Genomic DNA, 19,120 nt, shown 5'->3' with positions numbered 1-19,120 from the left:
TGTTTTGATACAAAGCATTCTCATTTTGGCATTCAAATATGTATGATTAAGTGTAGCTTAAAGGAACCCACAGGTAAAATGATCTGTCACCTTTACTAAACCCAAGAAGCAGAGCAAGAGGGTGATGTTTGTTTCTCTAATGATGAAAATTCATGAAAAAAATCTCTATTATGTTAATAACTAACATGTTATCCACATTAAAGGGCTGAAGTAAATGGAAGAATTTTAAAAATCAGAATTATGATATCCAGTTTTGTTTTAGAAATTTCCAGACATACCACTGAAAAATTGCCTCGTCCAAAACCGATAGCATGGCATCCCCGAGCGAAGACTTATTTTTGATTTCAGCCAATTGATATCATCATCATCATAGGCAGTCCCTCGAAATCGAGGAAGACTTGCTTCCACTCTCAAAGTGAGTTCTCAGGTGAATGTGCAGTCCAATACAGGAATTACAGTCTCTGCCACAGGTGGGACAGACAGTCGTTGAAAGGGTGGGTGGGACTGGTTTGCCACACGCTCCTTCCGCTGCCTGCGCTTGTTTTCTGCATGCTCTCGGCGATGATATACCAACTGGTATATTGATGGTCTGACAACCCATCATTATGCAGCAAATACCAGGCTTTGCAATTCTCAATCTCATCTATGCTGCCAGAGGAGGAATAAGAATAGCCATATTTGATCAGCTGCACTGGGCAGACCACACGTGTCTGGCATGCCAGACACGAGACTCCCAAAGCAAGCGCTCTACTCGGAACTCCTTCACGGCAAACAAGCCAAAAGGTGGGCAGAGGAAACATTACAAGGACACCCTCAAAGCCTCCCTGATAAAGTGCAACATCCCCACCAACACCTGGGAATCCCTGGCCAAAAACTGCCCTAAGTGGAGGGCGCTGAGCACCTCGAGTCTCATCGCCAAGAGCATACAGAAATCAAGCGCAGGCAGCAAGTTTTCCTCGATTCCGAGGGACTGCCTATGATGATGAAGAATAGCCAATCACCCCAAGCATTATATCTAAGGGCTAGATCAAGACTGGAATCAGAAAGAGTCCAGACAATGGGCTGCCTATTGACCTGACATGGCACATTGCCTATTTCCTTTTCGTATGTGTAGAGCAAAGAATCAACAGAAAAGCCTTTCTGCAACACAGTTGCAAATATCCTTATCAAATGGGGGAATGAGTCATCAGTTTTAAACATTTAACAGCAACACTACATTGTGTGGGTACTTTTCTCTAGTCTATAGAAAAGTTAAGCAATTAGCTAAAGTCAATTTTAGAGATCTGCAAATTTGTTCAGTAGAGAAATAGTGGAGCGAGCAAGGGAATAGCAAACTAAAGTGTGAGCTCAGCTTGTGTAGCTCCCAGGTTCAATTCCCAGTTTATGTTGGGTTAGCTGATCTCAACAATGGCAACAGTTGCTACATTACAATTGGCCTCAGTGACTTGGCTATAAGGAAAAAAATATTATCAATGCATGTCCCTAACAAGTTACAAATAGTGCGTGTGTTATTCAAGTACATTAATGTTCCCACATCCCATTGAATCGAGTTGTCCCATTAAATACACTTGTATGAGATTCTTGGAAACTTGACAAATGTATCTGTCTCAAATAACTGGAAATCATTTAGCGTGCAACTTCTATATCCAAGCGCTAGCAACAAAAAAAAATTCAAATAGATTCCACGGGATCCCCCTGTTGAACCAACACTACAACTACTGGGCTGAGTGGTTTAATTATGGCTCGCGATCACAATCCAGTGGCCCGTGCTAAAGAAGTATGGATGTTGACCAAAGACGGAATTGGATATGGTTGTGAGGCCCCTTCCCCCTCCCCAGTCAAGTCCCGCTAACACTCACCTTCTAGGTTCGTCTTCAGAAGATTAGGCACTTTAGAGCCTTCTGGATTGAGTTCAACAATTTCAGATTATAACCTCTGCCCCCATTTGTTCAGATGGCAGCTGTTGCTGATGGTTTACACCTCTTCTAGACCCATCTTTGTTTATTTACATGTCCCATTACTATCTCCTTTTGCCTTGCACAAGTCATCCTTTTTGTCATTTAATCTCTCCTCCCTTCCACCCTATCACAGACCTTCCATTTTGTTCTTTCCTCCCTTCCTCCTTTCCCTGCCCATGCATTTGCTTAAATCTTGTTGTATCGTTCACTCTGTTTCTCTCTCCACAGATGCTGCCTGACCTAGTGTGTATTTCCAACATTTTCTGTTTTTATATTGAAAAAAAGGAAAATTTTAATCCAAAGAATTCTAAATGTATTTTAGTTGAATCACTGTAATCCTTCAGGCGGGTATAGATTTTTCTAGCTTGAGCTGATGACTCTTAAACATAACGATGGATTTCAATGTGCATCAACACGGAGGAGGACTGCAACAAATTACAGGAGGTCATTAATAAACTTGCAGAATGGGCATATAATTGGCAAATGAAGTTAAACACAGATAAATGTGAGGTGTTACATTTTGGAAGGAAGAATAGGGAGGTCACTTATTACTTGGAGGATGAGAGTCTAGGTGGGGTAGAGGAACAAAAGGATCTCAGAGTACCACTACACAAATTGCTAAAAGTTGCGACACAGGTTAGCAAGGCCATAAAAAAAAGCAAACCAAGCACTAGGGCGGACCAGAGCGGAGGCAGCAAAGAGCAGTGGAGAAGCAGCATAAAAGAGCGCAGTGAGCGGGAACGACTCAACAGAGGCAAAAATCAACAGTGTGATGTCGGCTCAAGGGAAACAGCTGATTGGTGAGTAGCCGGTGAGTGTTTTGTCTTCTAGTTTTAAGTTTATTTCATAGTCAAATAGTTCATAGTTAATAGTTTAGTTCATAGTCAAATAAAGGAGCATGGCAGGGCAGCTTAGTCCATTGGAGTGCACATCTTGTGCCATGTGGGAAGGCCTGGATGTTTCACGTAGCCTGGACGACCATATGTGCAGGAAGTGTTGCCAGCGACAGCAACTCGAGGTCCAAGTTTCGGAGCTTGAGCAGCAGCTGGAGTCATCCATGAGGCTGAGAACTTTATGCATAGCACCTTTCTAGAGATGGCCACCCTGCAATTTAAAAGTGTGTAGGCAGAGAGGGAATGGGTGACCGCCAGCCAGAGGAAAAGGACCAGCAGATAGTGCAGAAGACCTCTAAGTGCACCTCGCTCTCCAACTAGTATTCTGTCCCGAGTACTGGTGAGGGCAAAGGTTCCTCTGGAGAGTGCAGCCAGAGCCAAGTCCACGGCACCACAGGTGGCTCAGCTGCACTGGGGGGGGAAGGGGGCGGGGAGAGGAAGAAGTGGAAGAGCTATAGTGGTAGGGGATTCAATAGTTAGGGGAGCAGACAGGCGTTTCTGCAGCCACAGATATGACTCCAGGATGGTATGTTGACTCTCTGGTGCCAGGGCCAAAGATGTCACTGAGCGGTTGCAGGGCATTCTGGGGGGAGAGGGTGAATAGTAATGAGGTCATGGTCCATATCGGTACCAATGACATAGGTAGAAAGAGGGATGAAGTCCTGCAGGCAGATTTTAGGGAGCTAGGAGAAAGATTAAAAAGCAGGACCTCAAAAGGTAGTAATCTCCGAATTACTCCCAGTGCCACGAGCTAGTGAGTAAAGAAATAGGAGAATAGAGCAGATGAATACGTGGCTGGAAAGATGGTGCAGGAGGGAGGGCTTTAGATTCCTGAGTTATTGGGACCGCTTCTGGGGAAAGTGGGACCTGTACAAGCCAGATGGGTTGCACCTCAACAGAGTCAGGGCCAATATCCTCACAGGGGAGGGGGTTGCTAGTGCTGTTGGGGAGGGTTTAACCTAACTTGGCAGGGGGATGGGAACCTAAAACTAGATTCAGAAGGGAGAGAAGCAAAGCTGGAATTGGAAAGCAGAAAAGTAGAAAATGAATTTGGAAGACGGAGGAAATAAAGGCAAGAAATTAGATAACAAGGGGGTTTGACAGTGCTAAATGGTATATACTTCAATGCAAGGAATTTAGGGAATAAGGCAGATAGCCTGAGAGCACAGATAGACACTTGGGAGTATGATATTACAGCTATTACTGAGACATGGCTGAAAGAAGGGCAGGTATGGCAGCCCAACATTCCTGGTTACAGGGTTTTCGGAAGGGATAGAAAGGGAGATAGAAAAGGAGGGGGGGTGGGGGGCAATCACAGTATTGATTAAAGAAAGAAACAATTACAGCTGTGAGGAGGGATGATATGTTAGAAGGATCATCAAATGAGGCCATATGGATTGAATTGAAGAACAAATAATGGGCGAACACACTGCTGAGAGTGCACTATAGACCCCCCAAAAAACAGTCAGAAGAGCAAATATGTAGGCAAATTTCTGAGAAGTGCAAAAAACTATAGGGCAGCAATAGTAAGGGATGTCAACTACCCTAATATTAACTGGGATAAAATTATTGTGAAAGGTACAGAAGGTGCGGAATTCCTAAAGTGCATTCAGGAAAACTTTTTTAGCCAGTATGTAGCAAACCCAACAAGAGTGGGTGCGGTTCTGGACTTAGTTTTAGGAAATAAAGCTAGGCAGGTGGAAGGGGTATCATTGGGAGAGCATTTTGGTGCTAGTAATCATAATTCAGTTAGATTTTAGGTAATTATGGAAAAGGATAAAGATAGACCAGGAATAAAAGTTCTCAATTGAGGAAAAGCCAATTTTGCTGAGCTGAGATGGGATTTAGCCAAAGTGGACTGGAACCAGCTACCTGAAGGTAAATCAGTGTCAGAACAACGGGAGGCATTCAAGGAGGAGATCTTGAGGGCTCAGAGCAAGTAAGTTCCCTCAAAAGGGTGGGACTAACAGATCTAGAGCCCCCTGGATATTAGGGGCATACAGGGTAGGATAAAGAAGAAAAGGGAGGCTTATGACAGATACCGAGAGCTCAATACTGCAGAAAATCTAGGGGAGTATAGAAATTGCAGGGGTGCGATTAAAAAGGAAATTGGGGGGAAAAAAAAAAGAGAGCATGGAAAAATGTTGGCAAATAAAATCAAGAAAAACCCAAAGATGTTTTAAAAATACATTAAGAGCAAGAGGATAACTAAAGAAAGAGTAGGGCCTATTAGAGACCATAAAGGTAATCTGTGTGTGGTGGTGGAAGATGTGGGTATGGTTCTTAATGAATACTTTGCATCCATTTTCACAAAACAGAGGGGCGATGCAGACATTGCAATCAGGGAGGAGGAAGGTGAAATATTAGATAAAATTAACATAGTGAAAGAGTGCGTATTAAGGGATTTAGCAGCTTTGAAAGTGGATAAATCCCAGACCCAGATTAAATGTATCCCAGGCTATTAAGAGAAGCAAACGAGGAAATAGCAGAGGCTCTGACCATCATTTTCCAATCCTCTCTGGCTACAGGTGTGGTACCGGAGGACTGGAGGACTGCTTACGTTGTACTTTTGTTTAAAAAGGGAGAAAGGGATAGATCGAGTAATTACAGGCCAGTCAGCCTAACCTCATTGGGGGGGACAATTATTGGAGAAAATTCTGAGGGACAGGATAAATCTTCATTTAGAAAGGCACGGATTAATCAAGGACATTCAGCATGGATGTTAAGGGTAGTGTCTGACTGACTTGATTTAATTGGTAGGAGGTTTAAAGAGGATTTAAGGGGAAATTTCTTCATCCAGAGGGTGGTGGGGGTCTGGAACTCATTACTTGAAAGGGTGGCAGAGGCAGAAACCCTCACCACATTTAAAAAGTACTTGGATGTGTACCTGAAGTGCTGTAACCTACAGGGCTATGGACCAAGAGCTGGAAAGTGGGATTAGGCTGGATAGCTCTTTGTCGGCCGCCATGGACACGATAGGCTGAAATGGCTTCTTTCCATGCTGTAAATTTCTATGATTCTAAGTATAGAACTGAAAAGTAGAGAAGTTATGCTAAACCTGTATTGAATCTTGGTTAGAGCATACTTGGCGAGTACTGCATACAATTCTGGTTGCAATATTATAAAAAGGATACAGAAGCACAGGAGAGGGCACAGAGAAGATTTACAAGGATGATACCAGAAATGCAAGGGTATACATATATCAGGAAAGGATGAACAGGCTGGGTCTCTTGAAAAAAGGCTGGGGGCTGGGGGGCAGGGGGGACTTAATAGAGGTCTTTACAATTATGAAAGGTTTTGATAGACTGGATACAGAGAGAATGTTTCCATGTGGGGAAGAGCATAACTAGAGGCAATCAGTATAGGATAGTCACCAAGAAATCCAATAGGGAATTCAGAAGAAACTTCTTTACCCAAAGAGTGGTGAGAATGTAGAACTCACTACCACAGGGAGTGGTTGAAGTGAACAGTACTGATGCATTTAAGGGGAGGCTAGACAAGCATATGAGGGAGAAGGGAATAGAGGGTTATGCAGATAGCCATCATCATAGGCAGTCCCTCGGAATCGAGGAAGACTTGCTTCCACTCCCAAAATGAGTTCTTTGGTGGCTGAACAGTCAGATACGAGAGACACAGACCCTGTTACAGGTGGGACAGACATATGTCGAGGGAAGGGGTGGGTGGGGCTGGTTTGCTGCGCACTCTTTCCGCTCTTTGCATTGAGACTCGAAGAGCTCAACGCCCTCCCGGATGCACTTTCTCCACCTCGGGGGGTCTTTGGCCAGGTTCTCCCAAGTGTCAGTGGTGATGTCGCACTTTACCAGGGAGGCTTTGAGGGTGTCCTTATAACATTTCCGCTGCTCATCTTTGGCTCGTTTACCATGAAGGAGCTCCGCACAAAGCATTTGCTTCGGGAGTCTCGTGTCTGGCATGCGAACTATGTGACCTGCCCAGCGAAGCTGATCGAGTGTGGTTAGTGCTTCAATACTGGGGATGTTAGCCTGAACGAGGACACTGATGTTGGAGTGCCTGTCCTCCCCAGGAGATTTGCAGGATCTTGCAGAGACATCATTGGCGATATATCTCCAGCGACTTGAGGTATCTTCTATACATAGTCCATGCCTCAGATCCATACAGGAGGGTGGGTATTACTACAGCCCTGTAGACCATGAGCTTGGCGGTAGATTTGAGGGCCTAGTCTTCAAACACTCTTTTCCTCAGACGGCTGAAGGCTGCACTGGCGCACTGGAGGCGATGTGAATCTCCACCTCAATGTCTGCCTTTGTTAAGAGGCTCCCGAGAAATGGGAAATGATCCATGTTGTCGAGGGTCGCGCTGTGAATCTTGATGATTGGAGGGCAGTACTGTGTGGTGGCAATAGGCTGGTGGAGGACCTTATTTTTAGGGATGTTAAGCGTAAGGCCCATGCTTTCAGATTTAGATGAGGAAAGACAGGTGGAGGCTCGAGTGGAGTATAAACGCTGGCATGGACTGGTTGGGCCGAATGGCCTGTTTCTGTGCCGTATATCCAATGTAATCAGACAAGCTTTTAATCAAAAGAAATGTACATTCACTCACTCTAGCTGGAAGGTACTTGACAATTTGTAAATGTTACATCACACACCCTTTAATCGGTAAACGGAGTTATAATTACACGCGACAGGCCCGTGATCAGTGCTTGGTGTTTTTTTTGCCCCGAGTCCAACCCTGGAGATTATCGCACTGTCTATGTGCTCACTGAACAGGTCGTATATTGCACAAAAGCAACATCAGCGCGGTACCTATCACATCCAAATTTAAAAATCAAACTGGACTCGCACTGCACCAAACAAATACCAACTTAGCCCCACTGTACAGGAAACATCTTTACACAAGCAACAGTAAGGCGTGCAATGTTCGACGCCCTTCTGATGAATCTACACACATTCACACGAAATAAACAAGGCTATACATAAAAAAAGATTCACCGTCTGTTACCTGATGGCAACATTTATGAGCTCCCGTCTGTGTCTTCAAAGCAGTGTCCTGCTTGCCCCAGTCTGGAAATGTACATAACATCAAAAAGAGCAGAGGCAGCATTATAAGAATCACTTATTCCAAATTCTGCAAAATACAGTTGCTGAGAATGAACAAGCACCGGGAGTAAATGAACTCGGCTCATTGAAAGTTTGCTTTTAAAGCAGAAGCCCCGCCTTCTTGTAAATTTCTCATTACTTCCGAGTGTGTAACACTAAACTCGCACGTCGCAAATCTTAGGCCAGAAATAGCCGATGGCGTCACACTTTACTTTACAATAATATGATTTGTGTTGCATGGAATTGTTTAACTCGCCGAATGTTACAAAGTGCCTAGTATTGCACTATAAGTGGGTAGCTAGAAGGGACAACTTCTGTTAAGTATTTTGAGGACGTGGATTACGTGCTTGTTTCCAGTTGTAGGAATCAGACTGGCAAGATTGGGATTATTCAAATATTTATTTGATTTACATATATACAATCTGTTACATCATATGGCAAGATTATGATTCATACTGAAATGATATTATGTTTTATATTGTTCTGCATAGAAATTTGCCGTTAACGTGACGCATTAAAATAGGCTGTAGAGTATTTTAACACGCCTGTTACCCAGGTACGACCTTAACCCCAGTTGACTCATTTCCAGCCAGTGACGTTCAAATATAGTTTTTTTTGGCTCTTCACTTAGAAGAGGCTTTTCTGAGAAGAAAAACAATTTCATTCAAAATAATGGCTGGCTGGCTAGAGGTTATTAATGAAAGTACTTCAAAAGCAAAATACTGCAGATGCTGGAAATCTGAAATAAAAACAGAAAATGCTGGAAATATTCAGCAGGTCAGGCAGCATCTGTGGGGAGAAACAAAGTTAACGTTTCAGGTCAATGACCTTTTGTCAGAACTGGAAAAAGTTAGAGATGTAACAGATTTTAAGCAAGTCATCATCATAGGCAGTCCCTCGGAATCGAGGAAGAACATAAGAACATAAGAATTAGGAACAGGAGTAGGCCATCTAGCCCCTCGAGCCTGCCCCGCCATTCAATAAGAACATGGCTGATCTGGTCGTGGACTCAGCTCCACTTACCTGCCCTCTCCCCGTAACCCTTAATTCCCTTATTGGTTAAAAATCTATCTATCTTTGACTTGAAAACATTCAATGAGCTAGCCTCAACTGCTTCCTTGGGCAGAGAATTCCACAGATTCACAACCCTCTGGGAGAAGAAATTTTTTCTCAACTCGGTTTTAAATTGGCTCCTCCGTATTTTGAGGCTGTGCCCCCTAGTTCTAGTCTCCCCCACCAATGGAAACAACCTCTCTGCCTCTATCTTGTCTATCCCTTTCATGATTTTAAATGTTTCTATAAGATCACCCCTCATCCTTCTGAACTCCAAGGAGTAAAGACCCAGTCTACTCAATCTATCATCATAAGGTAACCCCCTCATTTCTGGAATCAGCCTAGTGAATCGTCTCTGTACCCCTTCCAAAGCTAGTATATCCTTCCTTAAGTAAGGTGACCAAAACTGCACGCAGTACTCCAGGTGCAGCCTTACCAATACCTTATACAGTTGCAGCAAGACCTCCCTGCTTTTGTACTCCATCCCTTTCGCAATGAAGGCCAATATTCCATTTGCCTTCCTGATTACCTGCTGCACCTGCAAACTAAACTTTTGGGATTCATGCACAAGGACCCCCAGGTCCCTCTGCACCACAGCATGTTGTAATTTCTCCCCATTCAAATAATATTCCCTTTTACTGTTTTTTTTCCCAAGGTGGATGACCTCACACTTTCCGACATTGTATTCCATCTGCCAAATCTTAGCCCATTCGCTTAACCTATCCAAATCTCCTTGCAGTCTCTCTGAGTCCTCTACACAACCCGCTTTCCCACTAATCTTAGTGTCATCTGCAAATTTTGTTGCACTACACTCTGTCCCCTCTTCTAGGTCATCTATGTATATTGTAAACAGTTGTGGTCCCAGCACTGATCCCTGTGGCACACCACTAACCACTGATTTCCAACTGGAAAAGGACCCATTTATCCCGACTCTCTGCTTTCTGTTCGCCAGCCAATTCTCTATCCATGCTAATACATTTCCTCTGACTCCGCGTACCTTTATCTTCTGCAGTAACCTTTTGTGTGGCACCTTATCGAATGCCTTTTGGAAATCTAAATACACCACATCCATCGGTACACCTCTATCCACCATGCTCGTTATATCCTCAAAGAATTCCAGTAAGTTAGTTAAACATGACTTCCCTTTCATGAATCCATGCTGCGTCTGCTTGATTGCACTATTCCTATCCAGATGTCCCGCTATTTCTTCCTTAATGATAGTTTCAAGCATTTTCCCCACTACAGATGTTAAACTAACCGGCCTATAGTTACCTGCCTTTTGCCTGCCCCCTTTTTTAAACAGAGGCGTTACATTAGCTGCTCTCCAATCCGCTGGTACCTCCCCAGAGTCCAGAGAATTTTGGTAGATTATAACGAATGCATCTGCTATAACTTCAGCCATCTCTTTTAATACCCTGGGATGTATTTCATCAGGACCAGGGGACTTGTCTACCTTGAGTCCCATTAGCCTGTCCAGCACTACTCCCCTAGTGATAGTGATTGTCTCAAGCTCCTCCCTTCCCACATTCCTGTGGCCTGCAAACTTTGGCATTGTTTTTGTGTCTTCCACTGTGAAGACGGAAGCAAAATAATTGTTTAAGGTCTCAGCCATTTCCACATTTCCCATTATTAAATCTCCCTTCTCATCTTCTAAGGGACCAACATTTACTTTAGTCACTCTCTTCCGTTTTATATATCAGTAAAAGCTTTTACTATCTGTTTTTATGTTTTGCGGCAGTTTACTTTCGTAATCTATCTTTCCTTTCTTTATTGCTTTCTTAGTCATTCTTTGCTGTCGTTTAAAATTTTCCCAATCTTCTAGTTTCCCACTAACCTTGGCCACCTTATACACATTGGTTTTTAATTTGATACTCTCCTTTATTTCCTTGGTTATCCACGGCTGGTTATCACTTCTTCTTCCACTCTAAAAATGAGTCCTTAGGTGACTAAACAGTCCAATATGAGAACCACAGGTGGGACAGATAGTCGTTGAGGAAAAGAGTGGGTGAGACTGGTTTGTCGCACGCTCTTTTCACTGCCTGTGCTTGATCTCGGCGATGAGACTCGAGGTGCTCAGCGCCCTCCCGGATACACTTCCTCCACTTAGGGCTGTCTTTGGCCAGGGACTCCCAGGTGTTAGTGTGGATGTTGCACTTTATCAGGGAGGCTTTGAGGGTGTCCTTGTAATGTTTCTTTGCCCACCTTTGGCTCGTTTGCCGTGAAGGAATTCTGAGTAGAGCACTTGCTTTGGGAGTCTCATGTCTGGCATGCGAACAATGTGGCCTGCCCAGTGGAGTTGATCAAGTGTGATCAATGCTTCAATGCTGGGGATGTTGGCCTGGTTGAGGACACTAACGTTGGTGCGTCTGTCCTCCCAGGCGATTTGCAGCATCTTGCGGAGACAACGTTCGTGTTATTTCTCCAGCGACTTGAGCTGTTTACTGTTCATGGTCAGTACTATGTATTATGTACATTATGTAGTATTATGTACATGTACATAAGCAAGTACAGAGGCAGGGAAAGGGGGAGTGGAGGAAAGAACAAAAGGGAAGGTCTGTGATCGAGTGGAAGGCGGGAGAGATTAGAGAGACAAAAAGGATGATGGGGCAAGGCAAAAGGGGATGATAATGGAACAACAAAAGATGGGTCTGAAGGAGGTGTAAATGGCAATAGTAGACTCCTTACCTACAGCTGCTGTCTGAAAAAAATGGTAGCAGTGTTTATGATCTGAAATTATTGAACTCAGTGTTGAATCCAGAAGGCTGTAAAGTGCCTAATCAAAAGATGAGGTGCTGTTCCTCAAGCTTCCATTGAGCTTCAATAGAACAATGTAGGAGGCTAAGGACAGAGAGATCAGAGTGGGAATGGAGTGGAGAATGAAAATGGCATGCGATCTGAAGCTCAGATCATGCTTGCAGACTGAATGGAGGTGTTTCGCAAAGTGATCACCAATTTGGTCTTCCTAATGTAGAGGAGGCCGCATTGTGAACAGCGAATACAGTACACTAAATTGAAAGAAATACAAGTAAATCGCCGAAAGAGTGTTTGGGGCCCTGGATGGGGGAAGAGAGAAGGTAAAGAAAGACTTGCATTTATATAGCGCCTTTCATGACCCCGGATGTCTCAAAGCGTTTTACAGGCAATGAAGTACTTTTGGAGTGTAGTCACTGTTGTAAAGTAGGAAACGTGGCAGCCAATTTGCGCATAAGCAAACTCCCACAAACAGCAATGTGATAATGACCAGATAATCTATTTTTTTTAATGTTGATTGAGGGATAAACATTGGCCAGGACGCCAAGGATAACTCCCCTGCCCTTCTTCGACCTTTTACATCCACTTGAGAGAACAGACGGAGCCTCGGTTTAACATCTCATCCAAAAGACGGTACCTCTGACAGTGCAGCAGTCCCTCAGTATTGCACTGTCAGCCTAGATTTTTTTGTGCTCAAGTCCCTGGAGTGGGACTTGAATCCACAACCTTCTGACTCAGAGGCACTACAAGCGCAGGTGTTGCATCTCATGACACGAGTCTACTATGTAGTGCATTACTGAATACTTAATGAAAATCCAAATATATTACGTTTATTCCATTACCTTTATCTACCCTTTCTGTTACTTCCTCAAAGCACAGCCTTCCCTTTTGGAATCCGTGCTGACTACTCTTTAAACTATATTTTCAATGTCGAGATGTTTTTCTATTACATATTTGACGGTATTATTTTGAGTTTGAAAGGCAGAATAACAATGGGCCTCAAAATGCACCAAATAAAGTGCCAAATCACAATGTTCTAGATTGTTGACTTCAGAATTCCCCCTCCCCAATGCCTTCTCTAAATGGCCACCTTTGTTATCAATGGCAGTTTGCGCAAGCCTATCTGACTGACCCTGTGGCCTATCGACTAGAACCTCTGATCCTGAAACATTACAGTAATATTGCACCCCTCCAGATTCATTGGTACAACACAACTGTCTTAACAAAGTATGATGACATAAGGCCAACCTTCATCAAGCCTGCCAAAGAGTCGCTGAATCCCTCAACGGCTCCCTCAGCATCTACCTCAAACACAGAAATGGAAAGTGTACCAAGTCCAAGTACATCGCCTGTCATGCCTCGACGAAACTATGGGGAATCAATAACCAGCATAGGGAAAGCAAGTATAATGGGTGAGGAATTAGAAATATATCTGTTCATTTTTGAACTGAATTAAATAACTGTGGAGAAGATGCAATGAAATAAATCAGATTTATACTTTGGATCTTGTAAGGCATTTATTATTGGCATTTAATGTATTTGTATCATAAATTATAGGGCCTGTTAGAACAGTTAAATGATTAAAATGCTAATGATTTTTTTACATCCTGACTTTAAATTTTTTTAATTGTACTTTTATAAAAATTGGTTATATTAACCTGCTTGCCAGTTTGTTCCCTGGCACTGCTTAGACCACCATTTTAGAATGAGAAAACTATGTAGCAAGCATATTGTTACATTTGCCATATTGGTATCATTTAAAGTTAGCATTTCCCTAGTAGCACAGTGGGTAAATGCACCAATTGTGAGTTTTGGAACAGTACATACTATGATCTGAATTTCCTGAGTTGTGGTATTAGGGCAGGCATATACAATGGAGCAGCTCCATGTTGTGCCACATCCCCACCCATTGAAATTGTATTTGCAATTTTCTGCTGGAAGTTGGCAGAAGAGCAAATTTAAATAAGGCAATCAGATCGTAATGTCAGAAATCCAATTTTGCAACTTGGATTGCTTGTTTGCCATGTAACTTTAAATCTGCTCCGATAAAACATGCATCCAGCATTAGTGGCACACCAATGTGGAAGTTGGTCAAAGAGTCTCTGCAAGTACAACAACAACTTGTATTTATATAGTGCCTTTAACATAGCAAAACATCCCAAGGAACTTCTCAGGAGTGTTAGAAGATAAATAACATATAAGTATGTTTGAGTTTGTGTGTATGTATTGGCACATATGGCAGAGCCTGGTCTCCAGTCGTCTTGTATCCCCCTGCCACTGGACCAAGACTTTCCTTCACGCCCATGTGGTGGCTGGTGTGCAACGGCCAGTACCCCACGTTAAAAGAATTCACGCACAGACATCTTCCACCGTTTAAAATGAGTTCATCAGTCACCTGAGTACTCATTGTTAATGTGGAGCAAGTCATCCTCGACCCCAAGGGACCACCTATGATGATGATCTTAACCTAATGTAGAACAATAGTCATGGTGTCGCCATCTTGCGTCCATGGCTGCTCCCTTATTCTATTGGCACTCTTTATTGCACATCCTGAGCAAGCAATACCAATACCAGCTCCAGCAACTCGTGGCTGTAGCCGCTGGAGGCTTGGTGTTTCAGCAGTCGATGTTTACTCTTGTCCGAACGGAGACTCGTCGTCAAATGCGGCCGATAGTCTCCTCCCATCGGGCATCGCTTCGGCCCGAGCAACAACATGGCGGATCCAAGGGAGAAAGCGCTTCAGGATTACAGGAAGAAATTACTGGAGCACAAAGAGATCGACGGCCGCTTGAAAGAGTGTGCGTTTTCATATTTTACTCATCTCCAGCGGGTTGTGGGGTGAAGGCGGCTCTCGCGTCTTGTGCGAACGAGTAATGGCGGTGCCGGCTCCGACTCGCTTTGTCATGCATTGAGTAGGGATGAAGCCGGGCCTGAGCGAATCGCAGCTTTTGCAGCAAGCCAGGCCGGGGCTGCCCGAGCTCCAGCTCTCGCTCCCGGGCACTTTCCTGCGAATCATTTTTTAAGGTGCAGAAGCGAAGTGTAGGAAATGTAATGTGGGATTCAGGAGTGAAGCAGCGGGTTTGTTGATCCGGGGTCTACTCTGGGTCCCCGTGGTAAAGAGTTGATCGCAACAGTTGACTAATTGGGTAGTTATTGAGGTGCGGTGACATATTTTCTGCGAATAAACAGTGAACCCAAGTGTTTTGAGGCAAATCTCGCGCCTTTCTTCATAAAATCTTGTAGAACAGAAGGACACCATTCGGTCCATCGAGCCTGTACCGGCCCTTTGAAAGCTATCCAATTAGTCACACTCATCCCCTCTTGCAGAATTCAAGTAAATAATAATATTGCTGTAATTTTGAATACAATGTTCTATTGGTATTTACATTTAATCGAATTTGTAATGTTATTTCAACTGTGAGACGTTTTGAATGGCGTGATGTCAGGACCTTAAAACATTTCGCGTAACTTGGCTATCCCTTAGAAACATAGAAAATAGGTGCAGGAGTAAGCCATTCGCCCCTTCAAGCCTGCACCACCATTCAATAAGATCATGGCTGATCATTCACCTCAGTACCCCTTTCCTGCTTTCTCTCCATAGCCCTTGATCCTTTAGCCGTAATGGCCATATCTAACTCCCTCTTGAATATATCCAATGAACTGGCATCAACAACTCACTGAGGTAGAGAATTCCATGGGTTAACAACTCTCTGAGTGAAGAAGTTTCTACTCATCTCAGTTCTAAATGGCTTACCCCTTATCCTTAGACTATATCCCCTGGTTCTGGACTTCCCCAACACCGGGAATATTCTTCCTGCATCTAACCTGTCCAGTCCTGTCAGAATTTTATTTGTTTCTATGAGATCCCCTCATCCTTCTAAACTCCAGTGAATACAGGCCCAGTTGATTCAGTCTCTCCTCATATGTCAGTTCTGCCATCCTGGGAATCAGTCTGGTGAACCTTTGCTGCACTCCCTCAATAGCAAGAACGTCCTTCCTCAGATTAGGAGACCAAAACTGAACACAATATTCCAGTTGAGGCCTCACTAAGGCACTATAGAACTGCTTTAAGACCTCTCTGCTCCTATAGTCAAATCCCCTAGCTATTAAGGTTAACATACCATTTGCCTTCTTCACCACCTGCTGTACCTGCATGCCAACTTTCAATGACTGATGTACCATGACACCCAGGTCTCGTTGCACCTCCCCTTTTCCTAATCTGCTGCCATTCAGATAATATTCTGCCTTCATGTTTTTGCCACCAAAGTGGATAACCTTACATTTATCCACATTATACTGCCACTCATTTGCCCAGTCACCTAACCTGTCCAAGCCAGCCTGCAGCCTTTTAGCATCCTCCTCACAGCTCACACTGCCACCCAGCTTAGTGTCATCTGCAAACTTGGAGATATTACACTCAATTCCCTCATCCAAATCATTAATGTATATTGTAAATAGCTGAGGTCCCGGCACTGAACCCTGCGGCACCCCACTAGTCACTGCCTGCCATTCTGAAAAGGACCCGTTTATCCTGACTCTCTGCTTCCTGTCTGCCAACCAGTTCTTTATCCACGTCTGTACATTACCTCCAATACCATGTGCTTTAATTTTGCACACCAATCACTTATGTGGGACCTTGTCAAAAGCCTTTTGAAAGTCCAAATACACCACATCCACTGGTTCTCCTTTGTCCACTCTACCAGTTACATCCTCAAAAAATTCTAGAAGATTTGTCAAGCAGGATTTCCCCTTCATAAATCCATGCTGACTTGGACCGATCCTGTCACTGCTTTCCAAATGTGCTGCTATTTCATCTTTAATAATTGATTCCAACATTTTCCCCACTACTTATGTCAGGCTAACCGGTCTATAATTACATGTTTTCTCTCTCCCTCCTTTCTTAAAAAGTGGTGTTACATTAGCTACCCTCCAGTCCATAGGAACCGATCCAGAGTTGATAGACTGTTGGAAAATGATCATCAATGCATCCACTATTTCTAGGGCTACTTCCTTAAGTACTCTAGGATGCAGACTATTAGGCCCCAGAGATTTATCGGCCTTCAATCCCATCAATTTCCCAAACACAATTTCCTGCCTAATAAGGATTTCCTTCAGTTCCTCCTTCTCACTAGACCCTCGGTCCCCTAGTATTTCTGGAAGGTTATTTGTGTCTTCCTTCGTGAAGACCGAATCAAAGTATTTGTTTAACTGGTCCGCCATTTCTTTGTTCTCCATTTTAAATTCACCTGAATCTGACTGCAAGGGATCTATGTTTGTTTTCACTAATTTTTTTCTCTTCACATATCCCTTCTTGAAGAAATGATAAAATACAAGTGTGCCCAATAATAATTTAGTATACTAGCCAGAGACTGCAAAAATGAAAACAGGAATATACTGGAAACCGGTCAGACAGCATCTATGAAGTGGACAGACAAGTTAACGTTTTGTTTTTGTTTAAGATTTCCAGCAACAGCAGGTTTTTTTTTGCTATATAAAATGTTCAATGTGGAATAACGTTTGGCACACCTTGTTTTGGGGAAATTGCTTGCATGCATATTTCACTAAAACATGCCATTATCCTATTTTTAACAAAGCTTTTAGTTTATTTATAAACATTTACACAAATAAAAGTCTTAATTCATTTGGGGAAAATGGTAGCTTGTGAAATAACTTCCTTTTGGTGTGAAATATTCCACAAGACAATCAAGTCATTTTCAATTTTGAATCTTCTGATCAGTTTGTATGATTTATGCTTCACAGATTAAAAGGAATGAGCAATTATTATATTAAATTTCATAGAGAGAACTTAGAGCATAAAGTGTAGCATAATACTTAAAAATCAAGTTTTCTTCTCTTCAGGTATTTGCTACTCCTACTTTGCTTTCTCCCTCAATACAAAAACAAAATACTGGGGATGCTGGAAATCTGAAATAAAAAAAGAAAATGCTGGAAATACTCAGCAAGTCAGGCAGCATCTGTGGAGAGAGAAATAGTTAACGTTTCAGGTCGCTGACCTTTCGTCAGCTTTCTCCATCAGCTGGGAGAGTTGAATAATGCACAGCTTAATTCACAGGCTCTATAAATGGTTGACGGACAGAACGTTACTGGTAGTTGAGATCAGCCCTGCTCGGTCTTTAGAAAATCTCACTATAATGGAAAAGGTCTTATGAAATATTGCCTGCCACCTCTTTTAACTGGTGATTTTTAGGTGCAGGGGAAACATAACTAACCAAAGATTAAAGTAAATTATCAGTAACTTTTTCCTACAAACTAAGTGTGTACATGGCCAACTATTGACAAATGATCTGAAGTCTTAAATACAATAAATCCTTTTTTCCTAGACGTACTTACAATCCGTGAGCAACAAAACACAATCTTGCATTTTGACGACGTGTTTCTATAAGTATCACAAAATATACTTTTCACTCTCTCAATCCCAGACTTCTGTACAGAGTGCTTGAGTTCACAAAATATGCACACAAATACAAAAAAATTAAATCTTATTGTGCAATGGGATAGTTCTACAATAGCATGTATTAAATACTCGACCAGCATCAGATGAGGTGTGTTTATATATTCTGAGTTCATTAACTCTTCATGGCATCCACAATCCTTTGCAAAATGATTTGCTAAATAATGATTTAAAAAAAAAAAATTCTTTCAAAGTTTAGGTACTGGCTGTAAACTAATTCTCTATCACCAGTTACATTTGTAGATAACTGAACATGTAATATGTTTTTCTAAATCCTATTTAAATGAAAATATTTAAGAGCAATGATGCCAGTATGTGCTAAATGAGGAAGTAGTAACTGAAAACTAATTCCAGCAAATTGTACAAATTACAGACATACTCCTTCTAAATGCTTGTATTACTACAATGCACTCCTTCCTCATGACATGTTGAGAGTTACAATTATAGAATTTAACACTACAGAAGGCAGATGTTCAGTCCATTGCTCCTGTGCTTGCTTTCGAAGAGCTTTCCATTTAATCTGTTTCCCTTGTCTTTTCCCTATATCTTTTTTTTTCATTATTTATCCATTTCCCTTTTAAAACCTATTACAGATTCTGCTTCCATGACTGTTCTGGAAGAATATTTCAGAACTAAACAACCCTTTGGGTAAGAAAAACTTTCTCCCACACCCCTCTATATTTTTTTGGTCATCAATTTAAAAATTCCAGTTATAGACTCACTGAACAATGGAAATTGTTTTTCCCTATTTATCTTATCAAAAGCCCCAGTTTCTCTAGGCTTACCTCATATCTCATACCTCTCATCCTGGTATCATCTGTTCTGTACCTTTGTCATGACATGGCATCCTTCTTAAAGTAAGGTGCCCAAAACTGGGCATACTATTCTAACTACGGCAATAACCCAATGTCCTGTTAA

General features: G+C 42.6%; 2 protein-coding genes across 2 annotated transcripts in view; one reads left to right on the top strand and one right to left on the bottom strand.

Moving 5' to 3' along the window:
- The window catches only part of ero1a (endoplasmic reticulum oxidoreductase 1 alpha), a 59,025-nt gene extending 50,987 nt beyond the window's left edge, over positions 1-8,038 (bottom strand). Inside the window, exon 1 of the mRNA XM_070879208.1 lies at positions 7,829-8,038. Coding sequence (XP_070735309.1) covers positions 7,829-7,930 — 102 coding nt within the window. The 5' untranslated portion in view covers positions 7,931-8,038. The remainder of the gene's footprint in view (positions 1-7,828) is intronic.
- Positions 8,039-14,397: 6,359 nt separating this feature from the next.
- psmc6 (proteasome 26S subunit, ATPase 6) overlaps positions 14,398-19,120 on the top strand; it is a 31,907-nt gene continuing 27,184 nt past the window's right edge. The window contains exon 1 of the mRNA XM_070879207.1: positions 14,398-14,528. Within this exon, the coding sequence (XP_070735308.1) occupies positions 14,444-14,528 (85 nt within the window). The 5' untranslated portion in view covers positions 14,398-14,443. The remainder of the gene's footprint in view (positions 14,529-19,120) is intronic.

This window comes from Pristiophorus japonicus, chromosome 4, assembly GCF_044704955.1.
Source record: "Pristiophorus japonicus isolate sPriJap1 chromosome 4, sPriJap1.hap1, whole genome shotgun sequence".
Taxonomy (NCBI): domain Eukaryota; kingdom Metazoa; phylum Chordata; class Chondrichthyes; family Pristiophoridae; genus Pristiophorus; species Pristiophorus japonicus.
This window is presented reverse-complemented; position numbering and strand designations above follow the sequence as displayed.